General features: G+C 36.5%; 1 protein-coding gene across 2 annotated transcripts in view; it reads left to right on the top strand.

Annotated features, from left to right (window-relative positions):
- Window positions 1–26,213, top strand: part of WDR64 (WD repeat domain 64) — a 153,518-nt gene that overhangs the window by 19,948 nt on the left and 107,357 nt on the right. The window contains exons 3-8 of one of the 2 annotated variants that reach the window (XM_057728228.1): window positions 6,071–6,173; window positions 9,025–9,128; window positions 11,836–11,865; window positions 13,119–13,229; window positions 15,655–15,869; window positions 18,909–19,043. In XM_057728228.1, the coding sequence (XP_057584211.1) occupies window positions 6,071–6,173; window positions 9,025–9,128; window positions 11,836–11,865; window positions 13,119–13,229; window positions 15,655–15,869; window positions 18,909–19,043 (698 nt within the window). The remainder of the gene's footprint in view (window positions 1–6,070; window positions 6,174–9,024; window positions 9,129–11,835; window positions 11,866–13,118; window positions 13,230–15,654; window positions 15,870–18,908; window positions 19,044–26,213) is intronic. The other variant, XM_057728227.1, reaches the window with a different exon arrangement.

Below are 26,213 nucleotides of genomic sequence, written 5' to 3'. Positions count from 1 at the left end.
TTCTTTAGTTGTGGTGAGTGGGGGCTACTCTTCATTGTGGTGCGCAGGCTCCTCATTGCCGTGGCTTCTCTTGTTGCGGAGCATAGCCTCTAGGATCGTGGGCTTCAATAGTTACAGCACATGGGCTCAATAGTTGTGGCTCACAGGCTCTAAAGCGCAGGCTCAATAGTTGTGGCGCACGGGCTTATTTGCTCCTCAGCATGTGGGATCTTCCTGGAGCAGGGCTCTAACCTGTGTCCCCTGCATTGGCAGGCGGATTCTTAACCGCTGCGCCACCTAGGAAGCCCTAAGAGGCATTTCTATTTCAAGCCATGTGACCTAGCCTTTCTGGGTTTCAGATCTGTCATTTGCAAAATGGAAATTCAATGCTGGAAGACTAATTTCATTTCAGTATGGATTACCTGTTTTTTTATCAGCCAGTCTTAATCTTGTCAGGTAATACAAACAAGGTTTATTCTTTTAAAGTCAGGCATAAACATACAAACCTGATTGTGGTTATAAATCTCTTTGTTGTAGCAATGCCACAAAAAGGTACACTTTCTTTTTCTAGGTTTTAGATGCAAATATACTTGGGAAAATTGATGTTTCTAAAATAATGAAACCTTAGAAATCAACTAAGATATCATCTGGACCTGCCCCTTTAATTTATAGTTAGAGAAATCAGATGTAAATATATGTAAAGAAATGTGATTATCTTAAATTTATAAAGACAGTCAGTAGAAGATTCTGGTATTGATACAATCTTCTTTTCCTACAATAGTATGCTAGTCTAAGTTTCCAGTGGGCAATTCATAAACATGTTCCTTCTAGGAGCACACCCAGTTATTCAAAGAAGAGCCATATAATACTATCTGGGATACCTATAACTGTGTTCCCCCAAAGTGAATTTAAACAGAAATACTATAAATCTAAAACTATCTGCTCACTTCAAAAATGTGAAAAGAATGCTCCAGGATAGATTATGTTCCTCTATCTGCTTTTCATTTTCTCCGAATATTCTACATTGAACACGTGTTCCTTAGGTAATCAGGAAAAAAAAACGTGTAGTTAAAAAGATGGATCACAATGTGTGGAGCAAGCACTTTAAATAACATAGTTAAAAGAAAATTAATACTCTAGTGCATCATTAATAGTCATAAAGTACTCTAAACATGTCACAATTACTAGACTGAAATTTAAACTGTTGAAAGAGAAGTTTGAGATCCTTGAGGCTATAGCCCAACACAAGAAAGGAGATATTTTCTGCTCTTTAAAAACATTATTTGATTGAAACATTTCCTTTCAAAATGTAATAACTTTAGCTGTCTCTTTGGAAGGAGTTTATCTGGTATAATATCTCTTAAATTTTTCCTCAATAAATTTTAGTAATTTGATGTTTTTAATGCTCTTTGGAAATTGTTTATGGTAAGCATTGTAGTATTGTGTCACTATAAGCTTAAAAATAGCAAAATGTATCATTTCCATAAGAGCAAATGTCATACAGGATGGCACCTTTCGTAGATGTGACTGTAAACTACTTTCATGACAGATTGCATGGCTGATGTGCCGTCTGGGCAGGCAGCAAAGTGCCTGGTGGACAGTTTTGAACTTGCAAAAAGAACATTAACACAGAAATATTCATTCCCATTGTCATTTCACATTATCATCTGAAGATTTTCTCACACTGTTATCTGAGGTTAAATTGGCTGCTAATGTTGGTATTTTTGTTGTATTTTGCACAAATAGCATTGCACTGAATTGTATTTATAAAAGGAGGTTGCAATAGGCAGAATGCTAAAGGTGTACCCCACCCCAGCCACCTGCCCTAAGATTCCTGTCTCCTGGTTATCCAGTCAAACATCAAAGTAACTAAGGTACTATGTGAAGGGACTTTGCAGATGCAGTTAAGATGACAAAATAGGGAGACTGTCCTGGATTATCTGGGTGGGCCCAACGTAATCACATAAGTGCTTAAAACAGAAGAAGGCAGAAGATTCTAAATATGGAGAATTTGAAGTACCATTGCTGGTGCTGAGATGTAAGGGCCCATGTAGTAGGGCTGAAGAGAGGCTTCTAAAACAGTGGTCCCCAACCTTTTTGGCACCAGGGACCAGTTTCATGGAAGACAATTTTTCCACAGGGTGGAAAAGTGGGGGGCGGGGGGGTGGGGGATTGGAGCGTTCAGCAGGAAAGGAGAGCAATGGGGAGAGGCAGATGAAGCTTTGCTCCATTGCCCTCTACTCACCTCCTGCTGTGTGGTCCAGTTCCTAACAGGTCGTGGACCGATACTGGTCCGCGCCCACTGGTTGGGAATCCCTGCTCTAAGAGGTAAGGGCAGCCCCACCTGACAGCCAGCAAGGAAATGAGGACCTTGAGCCAACTGCCTGAATAAGCTTAGAAGCAGATTCTTCCCCAAGCCTTCAGTAAAGAACATGTCTATATTGACATCTTGATTTTGCAACGTGAGACCCATGTTGGACTTCTAACCTGTGGAGCTATGAACTAATACATGAGTGTTGTTTTAAGTCACTATATGGAAACTAATACAAGGGGAAACTGTCAAAGATCAAAAAGAGTGTGTCTGCTGTTACAACCAGCAAAAACCAAAATGTAGCTGCAAGAGGAATTCAAACTTAACAGCAATGGAAGGAGGTTACAATATTTGAAGTAGGAAGCTGGAGAAGAGAAAAACAAGAAAAGGACTGACTATGATCTAAATTATAATCGCCTTTGGAAAGCTTGCTGTATTTTTGTTTTTAAAATGTGAGAGATTCCAGCATGCTGAAAGGCAGGCAGTAGAAAGAGAGAGAGAAGATACTGAGGGAAAAAAGAGCCAAGCTCTGAAAATGAAAGGGATGAAGTGCAAAGAATAGGTGGAGGGATTAGTCTAGGAAAAAAGAAACACATCTTCCTTTAAAGGGGAAGAAGAGAAGAAAGAATGAATCCAAAACCAGGTTAATTTTTAAGTAGGGTGGCAAGAAATGCTAAGGAAGATCTTGTCTGGAGACTTCTACTATCATCTGAAGTAGGAAACGAGGCCAGCTGCTAAGAGTGACAAGGAGCCCATGTTTGATAAGAGTGGAGAAGGTTCGACATTGCTTCTGTGGACAATGTAATACAAGATCACGCAGGTAAGCATGGGATGATGGCTGGGCGGCACTGAAGCCCCAGGAGGCTGGAGCTTGTGAATGATTGATGGCCCCATCTACAGAGCTGGGAGACTTTTCTGTGGCTGAACAGCCACAGTAATTTGGGTGCAAGGAACATAAGCAGTTGTGATCACCTAGGAGTTGGGTCTCTTGCCAGGCCAATGCAGTGGTAGAAAAGGATGGAGGGTTGTGGAAATGAGGAATAGAAGTGACAGACCACAATTCTAAACTGAGTAAGAAAGGAAGTGAAGGCTGCAGGGACCTGATAAATTAGGAAAGGCAAGGTGCTGAATTTCCCTCTTAGTTCTGATTGGCTGAGGAGTCATATAAATCTTTCCTAGTGAGGTTCCACACACATCAATTTATTGCATCTGACTAGTCTTTTTCTTTTAGAAGAAACAGTTCCAACCCCAAGTGGACTGACAGTTTTAAAGTAGTCTCCAAAGAGAGCCTAATTTTCTCATTAGTGGTTGTCGTCTTGATATAATTTATGATTTTTTTTCCTCTCTTCCATGAGACCTTCTTAATCTAGGCTTTCTAATGATAATTACAGCTAAGATTTTTAAAACAATTATTATATTCCAGACATACTGCAAAATGCTCTACACACATTACATCATTTAAACAGCATTAAAAAAAAAGCCCCTCAGAAGTTTTACCTTCTGTTGTACTGATGAGAATATTGAGACTTAAGGATGTAAACGTATTTATCCAAATTTTAAGTACCAATCAGTTGGAGAGCCTGAACTCAAACACTGGACTGTCTGATTCCACAGTGTGTGCTCTTTGCCATAAGGCCATATTGTGGGTTCAAATGACACAGAATGATCAGTAAACAACAAGGTCCTACTGTGTAGCACAGAGAACTATATTCAATACTCTGTGATAAACCAGAGTGGAAAAGAATATGGAAAAGAAAATATATGTATAATGGAGTCACTTTGCTGCACAACAGAAATTAACCCAACATTGTAAATCAAGTATATTTCAATAAAATTTAAAAAAAATGATACAGAATGTTGGAGAGGGGGAAATTTTCCCCTCTACTCCTCTTGAGTTCTTGTGACTGGACTAGCAATGAAATTGATACAAGACAGAGAAAAAGAAACAAATTTTAATTTATGCACATGAATGTCCCACAGAAATGGGATCTAAGAAGTGGCCAAAGCAGGCAGATTTTTGTACTTTTTAGACAAAGAAACAATAAATTTGTGAGGAATTGAGAAGACAAAGAAATTTAGGTTTGGGGTGCCCAATTAGTGAAGAATCTAAACAGAGTTTGGGCTCAGGGTAGTAAATTAAAGAAGTAACAAGGTTTGTTTATACAGGCTTCTCCCTTCTTGGCACTAATTCTCTGTCTTTGGCAATAAGGGTGTCCTTTCTACGTCTAGGTGCAGGGAGGTGTACCTGTACATGTGAAAGGGAGTGCACCTTTCATATGCAGCTTTATTTCCTGCTTTCAAGGAGACAGGGCGATCAGAGAGCCCCTCTTGTGCTGACGGTTTCTTAAGTAACTTTAATTCATAATAATTGTTATGCCATTGGGCACATTTTGGGTTGACCTACTCTGGGCCCCAACAAGGGCTAAGGTGCAGATCAATGCATGTCTATTAACTAGATAATGCATCAATGAGTAATGATGAGAAAATTACAGGGACAAAAGTTTCCTGTCCACTCCAACATAGATCTATTGAAAGCTCTCTGCTTTCTCTTTTCTCCATCCTTCTGAGGGAATTAGATGCTAAATGGAGAGGTTTTGTACTCATGGAAAATTAGCAGCAATTTCTGAAAAGATGATAAATTACATAAGCTTTTAATTGAATACTGCTTTTGCTGGTGGGAATAAAAATGGAAAATACAAGAGAGTCTTTGATAATCTTGATCTTCCCAAAGAATGAAATCTAATTGTAGGAAATTGTTAAGGCAGTTGGTGTGTGTTGTGAGGTTTGGATGTGGGAAAATGTAAAGGAGAATGTAGTAACATTTGTGAACCAACTGATGAAAGGACATATTAACACATAATGCTAAGCCATCATCTTGCATCAAAATAAATGTTATGAAAACTGCTACATAATTGGTTTTGATTTATTTTCAATTGATTCATTTAGTCACTAGGTCTTTTATATGGAAAGTGTGGTCCCTCATGGGGAGTTTCTTAGAAATGCACACTCCCAGGCCTATGGATCAGAACTACCCATTAGTAGGATCCCAGTGGTTCACACGTACACTTGAGTTTCAGAAGCTCATTCTGCTCATTCACTAACAAGCACCAACTAGTCTCAAGTTTATGAGAAATACAGTGTGTCATTAACTTCTAAGAACTTTATTTCTGCTTCTTCATAAGACAACTGAAAAACAGCTATCTAATTTTTTCAAACTCCTTGGAATTACATAATCTGACAGTTTATTCACAAACAAAAGCACTTTTTTCCTTCAAGATAGTCTTTCATAGTAATTAATTTTCATGCAACATCTGGAGGGTAGGATTTGGAACTGTGAAATTCCAAAATTCCCCGTAAAAAGGAATGAAAAATCTTGTCCCGGAAGATTTATGGAAAATGGGTAGGAATAGTTATTTAGAGTGGCCAAATTCAGTATCAGGGTTCTCACCTTAGACCCTGTCTGATGAAGGCTGATTTGATTTCCAAACAAATGTCAGCTTCTAATTGAACTATCAGTCTGAGCAAGGACACCAGCCTGGTACATCAGTTTATCCATTGGAAAGAAAAATCAATGACTGCTCAAAAGTCATGCACCATCAGCATGCAGTATGTTGAATATATTAAACTGTCTTCTGATATTTATATCAGAACACTTTGATATTTCTAAAGCAAGGTGTTGATTGTTAAAATTGACTTCAAATTCAACCAACATTAAATCTTTTACTTTACAGCCATATCTGAGATATTGTACATATTTATATGTGTTGTTTGGGATTTTAGATCTTTGGATACTTCTCCTCTGAAGAAGATTCTCTTACTTCCCAAATGGATGAAGAAAATTTGGTTTTCCTCGTCTCTAGAAAACAGCAAGTTGTAATTTCAGGTGATAATTTAAATTTCCCTAACAAATTAATGTGGGTTTTAATATTTTCTCAAAAATAAATATTGGGAATATAACATTTCCATTGAACCATTTTTCATTTTATTTACTTGATCAATATTTTATAACAAGAGAGGGAAGTGAGAGTTTTGAATGCAATATCAGAAGAAACTTACAGTTGAGTTGGAAATTTTATCATTGCTCTAAAGGACACTAAGCAGGGACTGTGAGGGGGGAGAATTCACCTTTTCCTGAAGAGGTTCAGATCTCAAGTTAAAGCTCTCTACAATGTTACCTCAATAATGCATGCTCCAGTACCAAATGGATCAAATTTTTATATTTATTTATTTATTATAAACTTTATTTATTTATTGGTTGTGTTGGGTCTGCACTGCTGTGTGTGGGCTTTCTCTAGTTGCGGAGAGCGGAGACTACTCTTCGTTGCAGTGCACGGGCTTCTCATTGCAATGGCTTCTCTTGTTGCAGAGCACAGACTCTAGGTGTGCAAGCTTCAGTAGTTGTGGCACATGGGCTCAATAGTTGTGGCTCATGGGCTCTAGAGCTCAGGCTCAGTAGTTGTGGCGCATGGGCTTAGTTGCTCATTGGCACATGGGGTCTTCCTGGACAAGGGCTCGAACCTGTGTCCCCTGCATTGGCAGGTGGATGCTTAATCACTGCACCACCAGGGAAGCCCTGGGTCACATTTTTAAAAATAAATATTCTTAAAATTGAATTTCCAAGTTTTCACTTATTAGGACTCTTTCCCATTCTCTCACCCTCAATTATCTCATGAAAGTTTAATCCTACTCCTCTAAAACTGTGAATTTGGGCCAATCTCAGAGGAGTGTTACCTCAGCTTAAGAGGTCTCCGTTTTACATATGTCATTTGTTTTAAAATTTGAGCCCAGACCCCAGGAACTCATTTCCCTCTCCACTATTGACACCTTGGGTTTTCTTTCCTTTCTTCCCTCCAGGGAGGAAGAAGTCCAGGATGAGGAAAGGCAAACCTTAGAATCTGCACCTGTCCTCCAGCATTTCATCCCAAATTCTGAGATGAAGGGCATAGTCTAGGTCAACTCTGGTGTTCCTTAAAAAAATTCTGAACTTACTTCAGTCCTTTGTGAACAAAAACCACCCTTGTTTTTGACCCAGCTGTAGGCCTCACCAGAGCCTAACGTCTGGGCTCTTTCATGGGAACAATTATCAAAGAACAGAAGCAAGGGAGCTAAACCTGCTGCTGTCATTGCTGAGTAAGGAGTGGCCAGTGAGCAAGGGAGATATGTTGTTGGCATCCTAAATTAGAACTTGGAAAGCATCTTTATAGATGGCAGTTGGGTTCTGTAATTTGTTTATTCCCTCAACAAATATTTGTTAAGGTCTACTTTGTGGGCCAGGTAACTTTCTATGTGCTGGGGACACAGTGGTGAACAAACAATCATAAATCCCTGACGTCACAGAATCTACATTCTAATGGGGAGAGACAGATAATAAAAAAATCAAACAAGTAAATTAAGTGCTATAGAAAAAATAATAAAGTAAGCAGGCTGTGGGGAAAAATGAAGCAGGAGTGGGGGAAGAAGTTGTTTTGGAGATGGGAACATGTGTTGAGATTTTAAATAAGGTAGCTGGGGAAGACCTGAAGGAGATATAAAAGCAAACCACACCCTTCAAGCTGGAGTGGAGTGGTAGGTGGGGAGTAGTAGGTGATGAGGTTAGAGAGGCAACAGTGGGGGTGGGCACAGATGTCCAGGGCCTTGTGGCCACATTAAAGACTTTGGAGTGAGACAAAACGCTGTAAGAGTGCTACAGAATGCGGAGAGGCCTGACCTGAGTTACACTTCAAATGTTCTGGCTTCTGTGATAAAAATGGTCTATAGTGGGGAGGGAGTTGAAGCAGAGAGGATGATGGTGACTTGGAATAAGGTAATATTCTGAGCCTTCTTTTCATTATTGGCTCCTCCAAGGAGTCTTTTGGACCTTTCTTTCTAATTGCAGGCCCATCTCATCCCAAAGCCCCTCTCAACCTCCTTTCCCCCTCAACCCCAGACATTTTAATACCTCAGATATACTGTGTATCTGTCTATGTACTGTATGTATACCTGAGCTTTTGACACAGAGACTAAAACTCATTCACGTGTCCCTCACCCCAAGAACCAATTTGTACCCCGTTCAGGGCAATAATCTCTCTGTCAAGAATGCATGGATTAAGGGGATAATAGTGGAGTATGAGATTTGTTCACTTGCTTTTCCTAAGAGTTTACAATTATAAAAACTTGATTTGAATCATTCTGGGAAGCAGCCCAATATGTGTGGCTTTATCATTTAGCACATAGGCAAAGAAACATGAAAGTGTTTTTTTCAAAATGCATAAACTAAAAAAAAAAAAAAAAAGCCTTAATAACACTATTAGAGTAGTTTCATTCTTTTGCACTGGAAAGCCTGAAATAGTATTAGGTTTTTATTCTGTGTAAATCCCATGGTGACAGTTTGAAGAAAGAATTTCTGAAATGTGATGATCTTAAAATAAAAATGATTCTAAAAGACATTTGGAAAACTCATTCTCTGAAATGTGCACATGGAGGTGGGGGGTGGGGTATGATCTTACATTTTCTCTGGGAATTTACGCACCACGTTTAATTGGAAAGCACTGTAAAGTCAGATTAATATCTTTAAGGATAATTAAAAGCAATAGTTGCTCAATTTTTGGTTTTAATCTACTTTTAATTTTTAAGTAACTAGAGCCTTTCTAGCAAAAAGTTGGTTGTTTCCTTTTTCTTTTTTTAAAGTAAAACTAACAAGTGACTTTTAGGATCTTTACCGCTGGGAGTTGAATTGAGTGTTGTGCCATCGACAGGTAGTAGAAGACGGGATGTGATTAAGTGCATTGTCAAGATTCCTCAGTTGGATTTACTAATAACAGCTTCTCAGAAAGGATTGATAACAGTCTTTAATAGCCAGGTAATTTGAAAGCTTGGATTCCTTCCTCCCCCCTCCTTCCTTCCTCCCTTTTGTTTTGTCTATGTGTCATGCCTATGTATCGGATGCAGCAAAAACCATAGCCGTATTTCAGAGTTATTCCAAAGAACAAAACCAAGTATTACTAAAACAAGGAGCATGCTGAATGCCACAGCAGTTTTTGAGATTTTGGTAACTGCATTTGGCATTGTTCCTCGGGGTGTCATATTGAACCATGTGGCATCAGCACAATTAAGGATGATCCTGGATAATTTCTCAGATAAAATCATAAAAACTCACAAGCCAAGTGATTTTGTCATAATACTACCACATAATAAAAGGTCCCGACAAGAACCTTGTACTTGAAGTTTAAAAAAAAAGGCTCAAATTCTAGCTCCTCTGTTTTACCAGCCTAGATGTTAAGTAGAGAACTTAATGAGCCAGCTTGTATCTTTTCATGTCTCTTTTTTTCAATCTGTAAAATGAGGACAATGGGATCAGTCCCCTCTCCCTCAGAGGAGTGTAGTGAATGTCAATGAGATAATGAATGCTGGAAACACTTTAAGGCATTGCTGTTATTGTCATTTCTTTCTATATTTATGTTTTGGACTTCTATTTTTAAAATATGAGAGATTTTAATGGAATGTATGATGATATATATATCATATCTCACCATGAAAATAAATGTTTGTTGTTAAACATCAAAAAATTGGTCCAGTTAGTTTATTTCCAAGTAGAGGCAAGCTTTGTACAAATAAAATATATTTAAAATAAGCATCATATGATTAAAATTTCAACAATAATTTTCAGCCTTTCAGTGATTTCCATCACAGGCAGCCAGATTGCGTCAGAGGAGAGGGCAGCCTGCACCCAGAGGTGCAGCACGAGATTCTGAGCGTGGGTGTGGAGACTGGCTTCCCCTCCTCCCAGTGGTGTATGTTACTTTTTTATCTCCAGGCCCCAGTTCCTCCTCATCCAGACCAGAGAACATCCCTCCCTAGGTAGTTGTGGTGTTTACATGAGTTAATCAACATAAAGCACTTAACATCATTGTAAACACTTAGTAAATGTTGCCAATTACAATTATGAACAAACAGTATGAAAATGAAAATCGATTTGCCTCATTTAGGTGTAAAAACCTTCCTTGATCTCTTTTTTTCATGATGCATTATTTCCCTTCTCATTTTTTACCTTTATTTCCTCAAAAATAGAACTAAAATGGTATTGAAAGAAAAACAATAAGGAGGAAAATTATGATCTTCATAATGAAATAGCTCAGAATTATGTGAAATAAGTGAGATGGCATTATCATATTTCCAGAGATGCGTCTCTGTCTCTCTCTCTCTCTCTCTCATACTCACACACACACCTCACTCACACATGCTATAGGTGCACACATGTATACTCTCAAACATGCAAATGTTCACATCTGTTCTATTTAAAGATTTGGCACACCAGGAATAAATAGTATTTTGAATGCTGCATGCCTTAAAAATAGGATGGTACATTCTACGAGAAAAGTAGCTTGGCAGGGTAGGTCACAGGAATAATTTGCTGAAAGATAGCTATTAATAACGCAAAATATCTTATACCCACAGTGTAGGCTTTCTCTGAAGTAGAATGAATACATTTAAGGATTTTCATGGTGCTCTCTGGAGGGCTTGGTGATGTAGACTTTAAATGTCATTAATAAAAATTCCTGCAAAAAAGTCTAGGTGTTAAAAATTCCGAAGGTATCTATAAAGATTATGAAAATTTTAGAGCAGATAAGAGAATTTTAGAGCGGATAAGAGACTTTTAAACAGGCAACTTCTACTAAAGATGGAGATAGAGAAATAGAAGAGGAATTTCTTTAAGCCTTTTATTCTTTCCATCTAGAGAAAAGTCCCTGGTTGGAAAAGCATTTTTGAACTCTTCAGATGAAAGACATTCTGTGATCACTATAACTAACAGTTTTAGTGATCTCCTTTACTTTTTCTCCTTTCTACATGATCCATCCTTCTGGGCAGCCATTTTCTAGACTTTCCCCAAGATGGTTTGAGCATACAAACAGTCTTGGGGAAGATCATTAATATACTCCAGACACCTACCTGTCCTTGGGAGAAATTAGCATGCCTTAAGGGTATAAGAGGCTGCTCATGTAATGCATACTAGCTCTGCTTGGATAAATCTATGATTCTCAACTAGCATAGTACTTAGGATATGATGTTCATTCAATATATACTTACTGAATAAAAGAGAAAGCCCACTGGATAAAATGCTCTTAAATCTCAGTAACTTGAGAGATAACTTTCAAATGAAATGCTTTTTTTCTATATCAGTCTATATTCATATTGACCTATTTACCATTCTTGCCATAGCCGTTAGTGTTTTTTTGCAGTCCCAATTTTTGGTATCAAAGGTTGCTTTTAATAGCTAAAGAATGTGAGGCAGTTTACAAATAGAAGGAACAAAATAACTAATAAAGTTTAAGAGCATAGTGACCAGGCTTAAAGACAAGCCACAGAAGAGTAAACTTGCCCAAAGCAAACAGAGCATTATTCCACAGAGCTAGATTTTTCAGAGGCCAAAAGAACAAGGAGACTAACAGAAGGTAGAAATGACAAGTGAGATTAAACCAAGGAGATACTGTGTTGCTTTAGAGCCAGTATTTTCATCTTTAATTATGGTGCCAACTGGGGTTCATTATTCTCTTCCTTTTTTTTTATAGTTGAGAGTTCAGACCAGCACCAATATTACAGTAAGTACTTTTTAGAAATTCCTAATTAAGTTAAACTTATTGATGATGGTTCCTCCATAACCAATCAAAATCTCAATGAGGAGCCTGAATAGGCTCTGAGAATAAGATGTTTTCATAGACTGTAGTTTTATCTTTATTGACTAGGATCCAAACTAAACCTTGAGTAACAGCAAAGAGGACACAGACCTTGTTTTCCAAATTAATGTGCTTGCAGAGAATTGCTTGGAAACTGATTATTCCTTGGAAGCTGCAATTTAAAATCTTCACCTGTTTTTCTAAGTGCTCATTATTGACGAATGTAAAAGAAATGGACAAAACCCACATTGTGAGAACAAGGAAATAGCTAGTGAAAATTATTTGAAAACATTTTATTCTAAACTTGAAAACAACATAAAAACCTTGAGTGCAATTTTGTAATTTATTTAATCCATATTGCTAATTGGAACAGTAATGTTGTGGCAGATGTTGTAAAGCTAGGGTGACTTGCTCTCAGAATCCCACTGTGGCTTTATGAGAGACGGACAATGGTTGACTTTCACCCTGCTTGTATGTGCTGAAATGCACTGAGGGTGGAAGGCAGAGGAGTCCCTGAGCCTCCATTTCTTAAACTTTCTTAAAATTCCCAATGGGTTTTACAGAAGATTCAAGGGCATGCCTGAAACACATGCCGCAGTTTCTGGCACAGGAGACACGCACAAGCGGGAGCCGTTGTTCTTGTGGAGTAGTGTGTTGTCAGGGATATTACCGATCCGAGCCAGGCCAACCTGACGACTTTAGAAAGGCACGAGGCAGACTCCTTGACCTCAGCTTGATCACTGACCAGATGACCACCAAGGTCTTTTCCAGGTAAAAATTTTAAGCATGAGGACAGGGCCAGAAAACATGCTTAATTGGTGCCCTAAATCTAATTTCACTGAGTTCCTGTGAAGAAGTGTTCTCATGTGAAAGAACAGTGCACAAAGATGACTGGTTGGCCAGTGGCTGTGTGCTTCCAGGGAGTCACACCAATGACTAGCTGTGTCATTCTCCAGCTGATGGTGCTAAGAAAGTCAGGGTGAGGGTGAAAGGGGAAAAGGTGAGAGCCTTTTCTGAAGACATCAAAGAAGAGACATTGTGTGGCTCCTCTGCAATTAAGGGGGCAAAATGGGGCTTTTAATGTAACTAATCTACTCCTTAGTAGCCATCATTATGTGATAGAATAAAACACAATATACTCCAAAACACAACATTCCATTTCTGTGCTTTTCTATCAGGATACCTCCTGGATTACAGGATGTGATTACCTGTCGCAGATGAAACGAATTGTTGCTACTACTGAAAGGACCATTATTGTCTGGGATTATAAAGCTCAAGGGAGCAGCCAGGTACTGTGCCAAGAGAAATACTCAAAGAAATTGGATTGTCTTGTCCATGCTGGTAGGATATGAGCAACTCACTTTCTCTATTGAGCGTCAGTTTCCTCATATATACAATGAGGGGGTTTAACTAAAATAATCAAGTCCAGTATTAATAGTCTGTAAGTCTTAATTAAAATGGAACGTTCTTTCGATTTAGTGTATGTTTAATTTTTTTGTTTTGTTTTTGAGAGAGAATGATTAGTTCCTTCCCTTGTTCTCTGAATCCAAGTATTATCTTTTTGATTATGCTCATGTTATTCAGTACAAAGACTTTCTATTCAGTCCAGTTTCATTTACAAGAAAATTACTAAAATCAGATGCCTAATCCTGGCAAAAAAATCTAATGGGGCAGATGTCAGTGTTAATCCCTTCAGTAAGTGAGATGTTACCACTTAACCAATTTACAATATTTGTTGAGCATCTGCAGACATATAGAAGTAGTGAACATGTTCTCCGCACTCAAAACTCAGTCGAAGAATCTCATGAACAAACATAATATATAAATATAGTGGTACAGAAAATTATAGAGTAAAAAAGAACAAGTGCTCAGGGAGAGGTGAGATCCCTAAGCATTGGGATTATTAAAAAAATGCCCTCAGGAAGCAGGCTGACTTTGAAGGACATGGAGGATTAAGAAATAATTTAACCTTCCTCTGTGCCATACCAGTCTCAGTGAAAAAGTAAACTTCCTATGCTTGTCCACAGTATTGGCCAGCTAATGATCCCAAGATGATTCTAAAGAAAGCAGCTGTTTGCTTAATGTATTTTATTATGTGTGTCACCATCTCATGTCACAGAGTTTGATTACAACATCTTTTCCTTCCCACTATCTCCTGTTTTCATTCTTGCTTTTCAATCTCATAGAAGCCTCCAGTTCTTTGAAAGCATCTTCTTCCACTCTTCAGTAACCCAACTTCTCTCTTTCCCTTCTCACATTACCCCTGGATGGATAATCTCTTAAATCTCCATCCTTCAAAACTTGAATCTCAGATAGATGCTATAGCCCTTCCTTGCTCCTTAGCAGTGGCTAACCTCTGCTAGAGAAAAACTCAGAGCCACACTATATGGCATCACTACAAATTCAGGGTCTGCAGAATCTGAGTATTCAGCGGCATCTCTCACTCTCTTTCTGATTCTTGCCAACTTACTTTCCCATTCCCGGCAAGTATTCCAAAATTCCATTATTCTTCTCAAGCCCTTTCCCTTTCAGCAGATGAACTTCTTCCTGTTTTTGACAATACTGAGTCTATAAGGTTTGTCCTCTTTCAAATTCCAGCCCTCCACTTGCAGCTTTAACTAAGAATACAATACTACTTCCTTCCTTTCTTCCTTCCTCTCTCTAAAGAAAAAATATCTGACACCACTTGTATCTGACACCCCCCATCCCCTCCTGATTTGTCTAGGACAAGGCTCCACAACCTTTTCCCTTTCTATCTTTTTTGATATTAATCTCTTCTCCTAGGATCCTTCCTTTCAATCTCCTCTGAATCTTCCTCTCAACCATTTCAGGTCCCAGATCCAAGATCACCTTCCCTGACCCTGGGACCCAAAGTGAGCTCTTAAGTCACTCTTTATCACAGCACTTGGATTATTTTTTTAAGTGCACATCCCATTATCTGGAATTATCTATTTTATTCATCTGTCTCCCCCCACTAGGACAATAGCTCCACAAAGTCAGAAGCTTTTGTTCATCACCATAACCCCATGTCTAGACTTGTTCTTGCCATGTGTAGGTGCTCAATAAATATTTGCTGAATGATTGAATGAACCTCTAAATATGTTCAAGTCTCACTCCTTCTATAGGAAACAAAACAAATTTGAAAATTTTTAAATACCTTTTTCTTCTCTCTTAGATAGAAACTAAGTTCCGGGAAAGCAATGGCTATATAACTTAGGGACCCCAGTTCCATAGTAGAGTCAGCTCGATAAATGCTTGCTGAATATATTTCTAGATAAATGTAGATGTTAGGATATTTTTCTCCTTGTAAATTAATTGGGACTTTGATATTAGATTTTTCTATTTACCATCCATTTTTATTTCAAGGGTCTTTTAACACCTGAACTTTTTTATGCTTCCTGTTAATATTGCCTTCCAAATTCAAGAAAGGAATATTCACAGTAATACATCAGATAATCTCATTATTTATTGAGCCAGAAATAGATACCTCACACTTTTCCCCTACAAAACACTCAAAAGCACAGTGTTGAGCTCACAGAGTGTTAATTAACTTCTACTTAGTTAACTTTGTTTTTTTCAAGTTCCTTTTACAGTGGGAGTATCTAAAATGAGAGACTTCAGAAAATAAAATCAAATAATGAGCAGTATTTAAATTTAATGTTTAGATATTTAGAGCAACACAATAACTTATTGAAAGTGTTCTTCTGTTTCTAGGAAAACTATTTTGTCATAAAACCTATGGATCACTGTCTCCTCTGTGTGTGTGTAGTGTCTCTGCCTGACCAGCTCTGCCGCGATGACATCCTCTTGGGGGATGATGGTGGTTTTGTGAACAAGTTCACAGTAACTAGTGATGACTTTGGACTAAAGCAGGCAAAATCCAAAAAAAATTTACAAAATCAGGTGTTAGACTCAAAGAACTTTAAAAGGTAAGGGTATTACATGGATAGTCCCATTGTTTTAATATAGACATTGTTCAAGTATTTATGTAGTGAAAATAATATGCCAGACCTCTTGGTAGAGATTTTAAATACAAAGCTGAAAAAGAAATGTTTTTTACTGCAAGGAACTTCCAGTATAATAGGGAAGACAGACAGGCAAATTGGAAACTGAAATTCCTATTTTAAGTGCTATTGAGAATTAAAATCTATAGGTACTTGAATGAATTAAAGAGTTAAATGAAAAATTAAAGCATGAAAAAAGTGTAAAAGATGTACATGGCTGTTTACTAGTATTTAAATATGGAAGAAGATTCTAAACATAAAAACAATTGATATAGAAGTCAAAGAAAAAGTTTGATAGATTTGACTATACATAGCATCAAAAGATAACACTTTGAAAGTAAATAACAAACTGGGATAAATATTTATAACAAATATGATAGACAGTGGGTTAATAATCTTTAATAGGTATTAGAATTCAATTAAAAAACAATAATTTCTCAAGATAAAAACCAGCAAAGACGATGAATAGATAATTCACACACATGCCCACACAGCAGAAATACTCAATAAACATTTCAAACTGATCATCAGGCAAAAATGCTAACAACAGTTATCTCCAACTGATGAGGTTATGGGTGATTTCTAGGGTCTGCTTTGTAGTGTTTTTGAAGTTTTTGGAGTGAGGCATATATTACTTTTATTAGCGGAAAAACGAGTTTTGAGATAAATACATCCTTTTTATCAATCAAAGAAGCACAACTTAAAATCATACACAACGTCTCACTTATAAAATTAGAAAAGATTAAAAATGGGTACAATGCTGTGAGATGGGCATTCTTGCATACAGCTCATGGTGAAAGTATGAGTTGAATCCCTTTCTGGAAAGAAATTTGGACAGATGCATCAAGTGTCTCAAACGTTTATACATTGAGACCTGTGATCCCCATGTGTTTAAAAATATAAGTACGATTATCACAGCATTATTTCTAATAATAAAGTATCTAGTGTCCAACAATAGGGTAATGATTAATTTAAATAAGGAATCATTTAAATAAATAATTCAGGTATTACATAAATGTGTAATATAATATGAATTCTATAAATATAATTACATATTTTATAAATATGTCCATACATGTGTAATATATTTATATTTAAAATGCATTTGTTTCAGAGTCCTAAAAAATATTTAAGGCATCAAGGGCATTCAATAAATCATAGTATAACCATATTAGAGAATGCCATGCATCTCCATTAAATTATATTTTTAAAGATATTTAATAATATGGAAAACGCTCATAATATGTTAAGTAAAAGAAATTTTATTTTTCTATGTACATTTGAATCCAGTTTTATTTTAAAAATACATAGATGTCCATATGTATATGTGTTGGTGTGTGTGTCTGTGTATTTCTACTTAAAAAGAAAAATATTGAATGTAAATATCCCAAATTGTTAACAATGATTCTCTTTGGAACTTCAGAGAAGTGATTTTCATTTTCTTCTTTATGTTTTTCTACTTTCTAAATTTTGTACAAAGTTTTCCTTTTAGAATAAGAAAGAAACTTTAAAAAAATACAGGATTATATTTTGTTATTAATGTAACAAATGTTTTATTCCAGAGTTAGAATACATAATTAAATCTCATTACATTTATTGCTACAACAGAATTAAGCCTAACCCATTGCTGGAAGCCTAAGAATGACACAATAATTATCTGGCTTCATTTTCTATCCTTCATATATGAGCAATATTACTTAGTTCCACCAAAGTACTAGACTCTGATGGCGGACATTCCCAGTATGTGATGTGATGCTCTATCTACTTTCAAGCACTTTATTCCAATTATGACAGACTCTTAGAATAGATGCTGAGACATGAATCTTCTCTTTACTGAGATGTGTGTCACCTGTCAGAAAACTCCATGGCCTGTTTTCCATCTCTGCTTCCATTAGACAGATATGTTAGAAATGAGATTGGGAATCTGAGAATTTGAGAAATGTGAGTTCAGTTAAATGAATGTTAATTCACATTGGTTCTTTTAGATGATTTAATCATGCAGCTGATCATTATATACATGACTTAAATTATTTGAGACTGAAGTATATATATATACATATATATATAGGCTGAGTGTTGAGGCAAAACATTGTAGAAATTAAAGAAGTAACCAGTATCCAGAGTTCAAAATTTAACACAATCTGGCACAGAAAAAAGAAATCTCCCTCCCCACTCTGTTTAATCCAATATTGTTGAACTTTCCTGCCTTGAGTTATAAACATGTCTATTTCTCAACTACAGTCTAAGGAACTTGGTAATATGGATTTTACCTTAACCATCTTCATGTCTTTGGTACCTGGGACACAATAAGTGCTCAATAAGTATTTGTGGATGAAGAAATAGATATGCTATAAAATATGAGTAAATAAAATACCATGAAGATGGCTTCTTCCAGGTTAAGACAAGAAGAATTTTATGGCAGTTTTGGCCTCTAATGCTAAACCTCTCCCTCAAATGTCCTATGTACTGATGAGCAAGCCTTTGACAAAGACTATGATGGCTGTCCTACCCTCAACTTCACCAGTGATCTGGGATTATAAACTTCCTAGTTCTTCAGTTTTGAATGTGTTCATGGGAAATATGAAAATGAATTGACTCATAAAAGATAAAAACAATATAAAACACAGTCATCCATTTGCATGATCAGAATTTTTTCAGTAGGGTAAGGATGATAGTGTCAGTATTGGACTGGGATTCTTCTAGATTACTCCTTTAATTCTGAATCTATAGCTCAAAATCTGATGATAAATTTTTATTTTTTCATTTAAAATATGCTAGATGATGATCATATAATTAAACAGTTGAAAGTGGTATAATGCATAGAATATTGTTATACATGCAGGCTTTTCCACAGCTCAGAGCTGTGATTTGGTTAAAGTAAAAGTGAAATACCAAACAGAAACTCAACGTGATGTGTTTTTGAGTCTAACATAACCCCCCCCTTCTTTTTCTTATAATTTCCAGTGTTAAAAGGAAGCTACATAATGACTGGGTTATGAAAATTAGGTATATTTCTGCCCTAAATTGCTTTGGATCCTGCTCCTTAGACAGTGTTCATTCATTAGTTTTGGAATCCTTGAAGAGACTTGAGGATAATTTGTAAGTACAATTGCTTAAATAAACATTCTGTGACTTTCAGGTGTTTTCCTGAAACCCATGCAGCTTTGGAACTTTTAAACTGATTTTTAGAAATATCAGATGTTAAGTATTCCATTTGTTCAACAAGATTAATTAGATTTTCAGGAGGCAGTTGGAGTTACTTATGCAAATTTGAACATGATGTGTCCTCTTAGAAGCAGTTTTGTCCGTTTGTTGTTTATTGCTATATTCTATTAAAACAAATCAACACTGGTGTATTTATAACTATATTTTCCAAAAATAGTTCTATTGGTAAAACTTTATATTTTAAAAATTATTCTTATAGGTCAATTGACTAGCCAATAGCCTGTGAGTATCTATTGCACAACCATCATGTTTCATGTATAATAAATACACAAAATGGCTTTCTTATAGACAGGTGAGTTTGAATAGTGGGTAGTCTTATTTCCTACCTAGTTAAATACTTATTAATAGTTATATTGACATATAGCAAAGGTATACTAATATATAGTAACTATATACTATATATTTTTTTAAGAGAGATATATTCTACAACATGGGTATACCTCAAAAACATTATTCTAGGTGACAGAGCCAGACACAAAAGACTGCATATTTAATAATCCCATTTATAGGAAATGCCCAGAAAAGACAAATTTATAGAAATAGAAAGTAGATTAGTGGATGCCTGGGGGTGGTAGTGGGAGCAAGGATCCTAAGTGGGCACAAGGGAAATTTCTGGGGTTAGGGAAGGTTAAAGAAGAAAGAAATCACATGATCACAATAGATGCAAAAAAAGCCCTTGGCAAAATCCAACACCCATTTCTGATAAAAAAAACTTTCAATTTAGACAGAGACATTATACCAGTCACAGGAAAACAACTCAAAATGGATCACAGACCCAAAGATAAAATGCAAAACTATAAAACTCCTAGAAGAAAATCTAGATGACATTGGGTTTGGCAATGACTTTTAAGATACAACTCCAATGAGAGAACTCATTGATAAGCTGGACTTCATTCATATTAAAAACTCTGCTCTGAAAAAGACCCTATCAAGAGAACAAGAAGACAAGCCATAGACTAGGATAAAATATTTGCAAAACACGTATCTGATAAAGGACAGTTTTCCAAAATATATAGAGAACTCTTAAAATTCAATAGTAAAACAAATAACTTGATTCCAAAATGGGCAAAAGACCTGAGCAAACACATCACCAAAGAAGGCAATAAGTGTATGAAAAGATGTTTCACATCCTACATCATTAGAGAAATGCAAACTAAAATGACAATGAGATATCATTACATATCTGCTAGAAGTTCCAAAATCCAAAACACTGACAACATCAGATGCTGGCAAGAATGTGCAACTAGGAACTCTCATTCACTGCTGGTGGGAATGTAAAATGGGTGCAGCCACCATGGAAGACAGTTTGGCAGTTTCTCACAAAACTGAACATCCTCTTGCCGTATGATTCAACACTAAAAAGCACTAAAAGCACTAAAAAGAAAAAAGCTATCAGGCCATGAAAAGACATGGGGGAAACTTAAATGCATATTACGAAGTGAAAAAAGCCAATCTGAAGAGGTTACATACTGTATGATTCCAACTATATGACATTCTGGAAAAGGCAAAACTGGAGAGGCAGTCAAAGGATCAGTGATTGCTGGGGTGCAGGGGAAGGGAGGGATGAAGAGGCAGGGCACAGAAGATTTTTAGGGCATTGAAAATACTCTATATGATACTATAATGGTGGACACATGTCATCATATATTTGAATAATGACAAACCTATAGAATGTACAAGACCAAGAGTGAACCCTAATGTAAACTATGGACTTTGTGTTATTATCATGTGTCAATGTGTAGGTTCATCAGTTTTAACAAATGTACCACTCTGGTGAGACATGTAGGTAAATGAGGGAAAATGTACACGTGTGGGAGGACAGGAGCATATGGAAAATCTCTGTAATTTCCACTCAACTTTTCTGTGAACCTAAAACTGCTTTTAAAAAATTGTCTGTTAAAAAAAATGCCCGTCAACAGATGAATGGATAAAGAAGATGTGGCACATACGTACAATGGAATATTATTCAGCCATAAAAAGGAGTGAGATGGAGTTATATGTAATGAGGTGGATAGACCTAGAGTCTGTCATACAGAGTGAAGTAAGTCAGAGAGAGAAAAACAAATACTGTATGCTAACTCATATATACGGAATCTAAAAAAAAAAAAGGTACTAATGAACCCAGTGACAGGGCAAGAATAAGGATGCAGATGCAGAGAATGGACTGGAAGACATGGGGTTGTGGTGGGGGGCCAGGGGACGAAGGGGAAGCTGGGACGAAGTGAGAGAGGAGCATAGCCAAGAAGAGAAAAAAAAAAAAGAAAGAAAAAAAAAAAATCCATTGAGAATCTGACTTGCTGCAACAAGAAGCAAAAGGTCTTCTTTTAACTTTGTTTTAAGAATGAGCATAATTCTATCAAAAATACTATGGGTTAAGAAAAAATATATATACAAACACCCACATACAATGGAATATGCATGTTTTAGAAAAAGAAGGAAAACCTACCATCTGCAGCAACATGGATGAAACTGGAGGGCATTATGCTAAGTGAAATAAACCAGACAATGAAAGACAAATACTGCATGGTATCACTTATATGTGAAATCCAAACAAAACAAAACAGTATAACTCATAGAAAAAAAGTGTAGAACAGTGGTTGCCAAGGAAAGGATTCCCTTTCTGTAAGGAAAGGTTGGAAAAGTTTGGCAAAACACTTTCATATAGGTTTTTATAAAACCTATAAATGAATAATGTCTGATGATCTAATGTAAAACATGACTCTAGTCGATAATACTGTATAGTATAATTGAAATTTGCTAAGAATGTAAATATTCTCACCAAAAAAAAAAAGTAAACATGTGAGATGACGTATGTTTTGATTAACTCAACAGGGGAATCCTTTCACAGTGTGTATGTATATCAAATCATCACATTATACAGTTTCAATATCTTACGATTATGTCTCAAAACAGAAAAAAATGAGATAAAATACAATAAAATACTATGGGTTAAAACTGCAAAACCCTTACCCAGTGATTCAATTCCATTCTTTTTTTTTTGGCACGCGGGCTTAGTTGCTCTGCAGCATGTGGGATCTTCCTGGAGCTGGGATCGAACCCGTGATCTCTGCATTGGCAGGCAGATTCTTAACCACTGCGCCACCTAGGAAACCCCCCAATTCCATTCTTAAAACTTACTTTCTCCATTGTAATCATTTTCTCTGAATTTCAGTTTTTCTGTTTAAAGAATCAGCAAGTTGAAATGAAATTGTCTTAGCTAGAGGACTTGCTTTCTTTTTCTCTTTGCATTCAGGGTACAACTTTAATTAGTCCTAGGAAAAATGGTGAATAGACAAATATGACCCCCTAACAAAACACAAGTGAAAAGTTTTAGTGAAATTCACAAAAAAATGGAAAACAAAAGATAGCCTTTGCACATACAGAGCGAGAATTTCTTTAAATTCCAAGGCTTTCAATTTAAGCAATGGAATAACAGAGTTAGAAATTTAACGAAAGAAGAGCATATCACATCTCTAAGATGACTAACTACCTTAAGTTTTCTTGAAAGTTGTAGTCTTCAGGAAAGACACATATTTCCCCTTATCTAGAAAAAGATGAAAATGTTTATCTTGCTGTAAAATATATTGCAGTGAGAAATTAATTAAAAACTTTCTTCAGTACCTTAAAAATAATTTCATTTCTTAACACCAGATCTGACTCCACAAATATCACTTCTTTTTTTGTAACATAATTAACTGGCTAGTGATTACATGCTGGCATTTTAAAAGTGATTACATGCTGGCATTTTAAAAGAATGCATTTCTGAAACATTTAATTAAGAAACAGATGCCACCTTATTTCCAATTTGATTTTATACTATGTTGGCCATTCATGATACATTCATAACCATAAAGAAACACTGTGAAAACATATCCAAGTATAATATGCCCTTGCGGTGGTATAGAAAACATATATTCTACTTCAACACCCAGAGAAAGGATGTTTATTTGCAAGATATACGAATCCACAGCAGTGATTTCCACAGAACAAATATTTCCAGTACACTTACCAGGGTAATTCTAATAGTTTATATGGAAACCAGAAAGCTGTAAAAGCTCACATAGTTCAGACTTTAATTCAGAAGTATATCAATTATTCAACAAATATTTACTGTCACAATGTTTTAAGAACTGTGGACAATACAAATATGTTTAAGTCATGACCCCTGCCTTAAAATGCTTAAAATCTAAGTGGGAAGACAAGAAATATAGACGTAAAATCAGCAGTATTGTGGAGCCAGCTCATATCAGGAATTTGGCCTACTTATTATTAAACTCTGCCATTATTAAAATAAGCTCACAATTCAATTATATTGAAAACAAAGCCAATAAATACTCAAAACTCATTACTTCCTATTTATTTTACTACATTTTACTATACCTATGTTCTTGAGGGTTTTACGTCCTGAAGAACACAGAAGTACTATATAATGGTGTGCAAATATGTATCTTTTCCCAACTCCACCTTCAGAGATGTCCCATTGCTAGTTTGAAATCAGCCATGAGAGAAATATTTATACCATGGAAAACAGCAAATGTTGTAAACCCAATGTCACTCTCCCATCTCCACTTCCCTGCCCCCAGCTCAAAGAATGTTAAACATTTACCAGCACACTACTACTTAGGATAATTTGCATTGCAAAGAAGAGCAAGTTAAAGGCCAGTTGAATGGTTTAGGATTATAGGCATAATAGGAGCTCAGAAAGGGAAGTTATAAATAATAGTCCTCCAGGAAGTCCATAGGGATAAGAACAAGAAGTCTTATGTAGGGGACTATGTAAATAAACTTGCCAGTGATTTCATTACATAAGAAAGTTTACAGCAAACACAATAAACATGCCTATTTGGCTTTTGGATGAATGAAGTGGCTTACCTTTTTCCTTCTTAAAGACTGTCTTCACTTTGGTATGTTTAGTTGTCTATTGTCAATCTAACATTACAAAAGAGAAATCAAAAGATTGATGTGCACAATATTGACAGGTGCTAAATTCCAGCACCTCTCTCTCAGCCCTCCATGTCTTAACCATATCAGGTTTCGAATGCTCTAACTCCCACTTCAAACTCAGTGATGTTGCTGAGGTCTCTGATATCTTTATCTGCCCAGTAGATTGAATTTTATCAGCCCTTTCCTTGACTTTCTTCCCTCCCTACCTACCTGAACCCCAGCTTAATCATCTAAGTTTGTATCTCAACAGCATTCTTCTTTGACTTATACCCTATCTGTCCAATGCGTCAATCAGCAAAATCCCAACCTTTGGTTCAGCAGAGCCCTTAGCTCAGCCTCCCAATCATTTTACATACCCTTGATTAACCCCCTCTCATTCCTCTCAGTGACATTTCTAAACTTCAACTCCTTTCTCTCTCCATTGATGTCATGTCCTTCCATATGACCAAAAAACTTCTATGTCCTCAGGAGTAATTCCCCAACACCCCAGATCCTTTCAGAATTTTCTATATCCACATCCAGCCTTAAGTCATTTTGTTTCAGAGGTTGAGGTATCATAACTTCCATTGGTGACCCTGCACTTAACTCCTCCAGAATCTTGTTATCTCAGTTCCTCCCACTCTCTCATTTTCAACCTAAAATGCTCAAATCTCTTGTGATCTGAGTAATGCTTTTCTTGACCTCCAGTGTCCTTTGATCTATCATGGGACACCTCTTCTGGAAAGGGTACTCTGCATCACTTTCCCCACTATTTTGGCATTATTCATTCTCTCTAAAATCCTTTTTCACATAGCCTCCTCCCTACTGCTCTATGGAAGGGACTTTCAAATTGGCCAAGGATGTCTACATTGTCATCCCCTTCCCCAACATCCCCTTCTCTCAGCATCCCCCTCTCCAACTGGGTTAGGTACCCTTTTCATGCTTCAGTCTTTGTACTTACTGTATTTTATGTTTAAGGATGTGTCTTTCCAAAACACTAAGCTTGTTTAGTTTTTGTATATTCAACATTCTCTTTCTGATTTTCCTATATTTTGAACAAAACTACACAGATGATTCCAGAAGAAGCTCTAGAGCAGGAGTCTGAATATTTGTGTGGGTTTTTTTGTTTGTTTTGTTTTGTTTTTTAGCAAATACTTATTGATTAGTTACTCTCTTGAAAGCACTGTATTATGTGTTGGAAAATTAAAGATGCATAAGACTAGGTCTTGGAACTCATGTCTAATGAGGGAGAAAGCAAATAGATTCCCACAGAGGGTGATAAGTGTCATGATATAGATTTAAGAGAGTTGTATGGGAGCAGTAGTGAGTTCTCAGAACATCTTAAGGAATGATTGGGGTGGGGATAAAAGTTGGGGTAGATTTCCTGAAAAGGAGTGTCAAGCATACTGAGTTTTGAAGAACTAGTAAGAGTTAGCCAGGCAAAGCAGTTGTGTGAGAGTAGAGTTGATAAACAGCCACATTAAAGAAATGGCATTTATAAAGGCACAGAAGTGAAAAAGAAGATGATGAGTTCTAGAAACTGTAGGTGGTTCAGTATGATTGGAACAGAGTGGAAGGGTTGGGAAAGATGAGGCTGGATAAACCAAACATGAAGAGAGCTGCATACCATGAGAAAAAGTTGGAATTTTAACCTGACAGCTACAAAAAGCCATTGAATACTTTGGACAGAAAAGGGATAAAATTTGTGTTTTTAACAGATCACCCGAGCAGCTAGGTGGAGAATGTATTGGGGAAGGGCGAGTTGAAAAGAGGGAGAGCAATTGGGAAGATATGGTTATAGTTTAGAAAAGAAACGATGGCAGTTTGAACTTAACCAGTGAAAGTAAGGATGGAAACAGAACAGATTCTTGTATAATTTATGAGAATAGGTGACCGACTGGATGAGAGAAATAATAAAGGAAAGAGAGGAATCTAAGGTTCATTTTTTCATTCTCAACAATGTTTATTGTATGCCTATTATAGATCAAAAACTATTCTAAGAAGTGATATAATGGTATACAAAAAAGACTAACTCTCTCCTCTCCTGGAGTCATATTCTAGTGGGAGGGACATATTGTAAGCAAGTAATCAAATAAATAATACAGATTTAGGTGAGTAGGT

Source organism: Hippopotamus amphibius, chromosome 3, assembly GCF_030028045.1.
Source record: "Hippopotamus amphibius kiboko isolate mHipAmp2 chromosome 3, mHipAmp2.hap2, whole genome shotgun sequence".
NCBI classification, from domain to species: domain Eukaryota; kingdom Metazoa; phylum Chordata; class Mammalia; order Artiodactyla; family Hippopotamidae; genus Hippopotamus; species Hippopotamus amphibius.
This window is presented reverse-complemented; position numbering and strand designations above follow the sequence as displayed.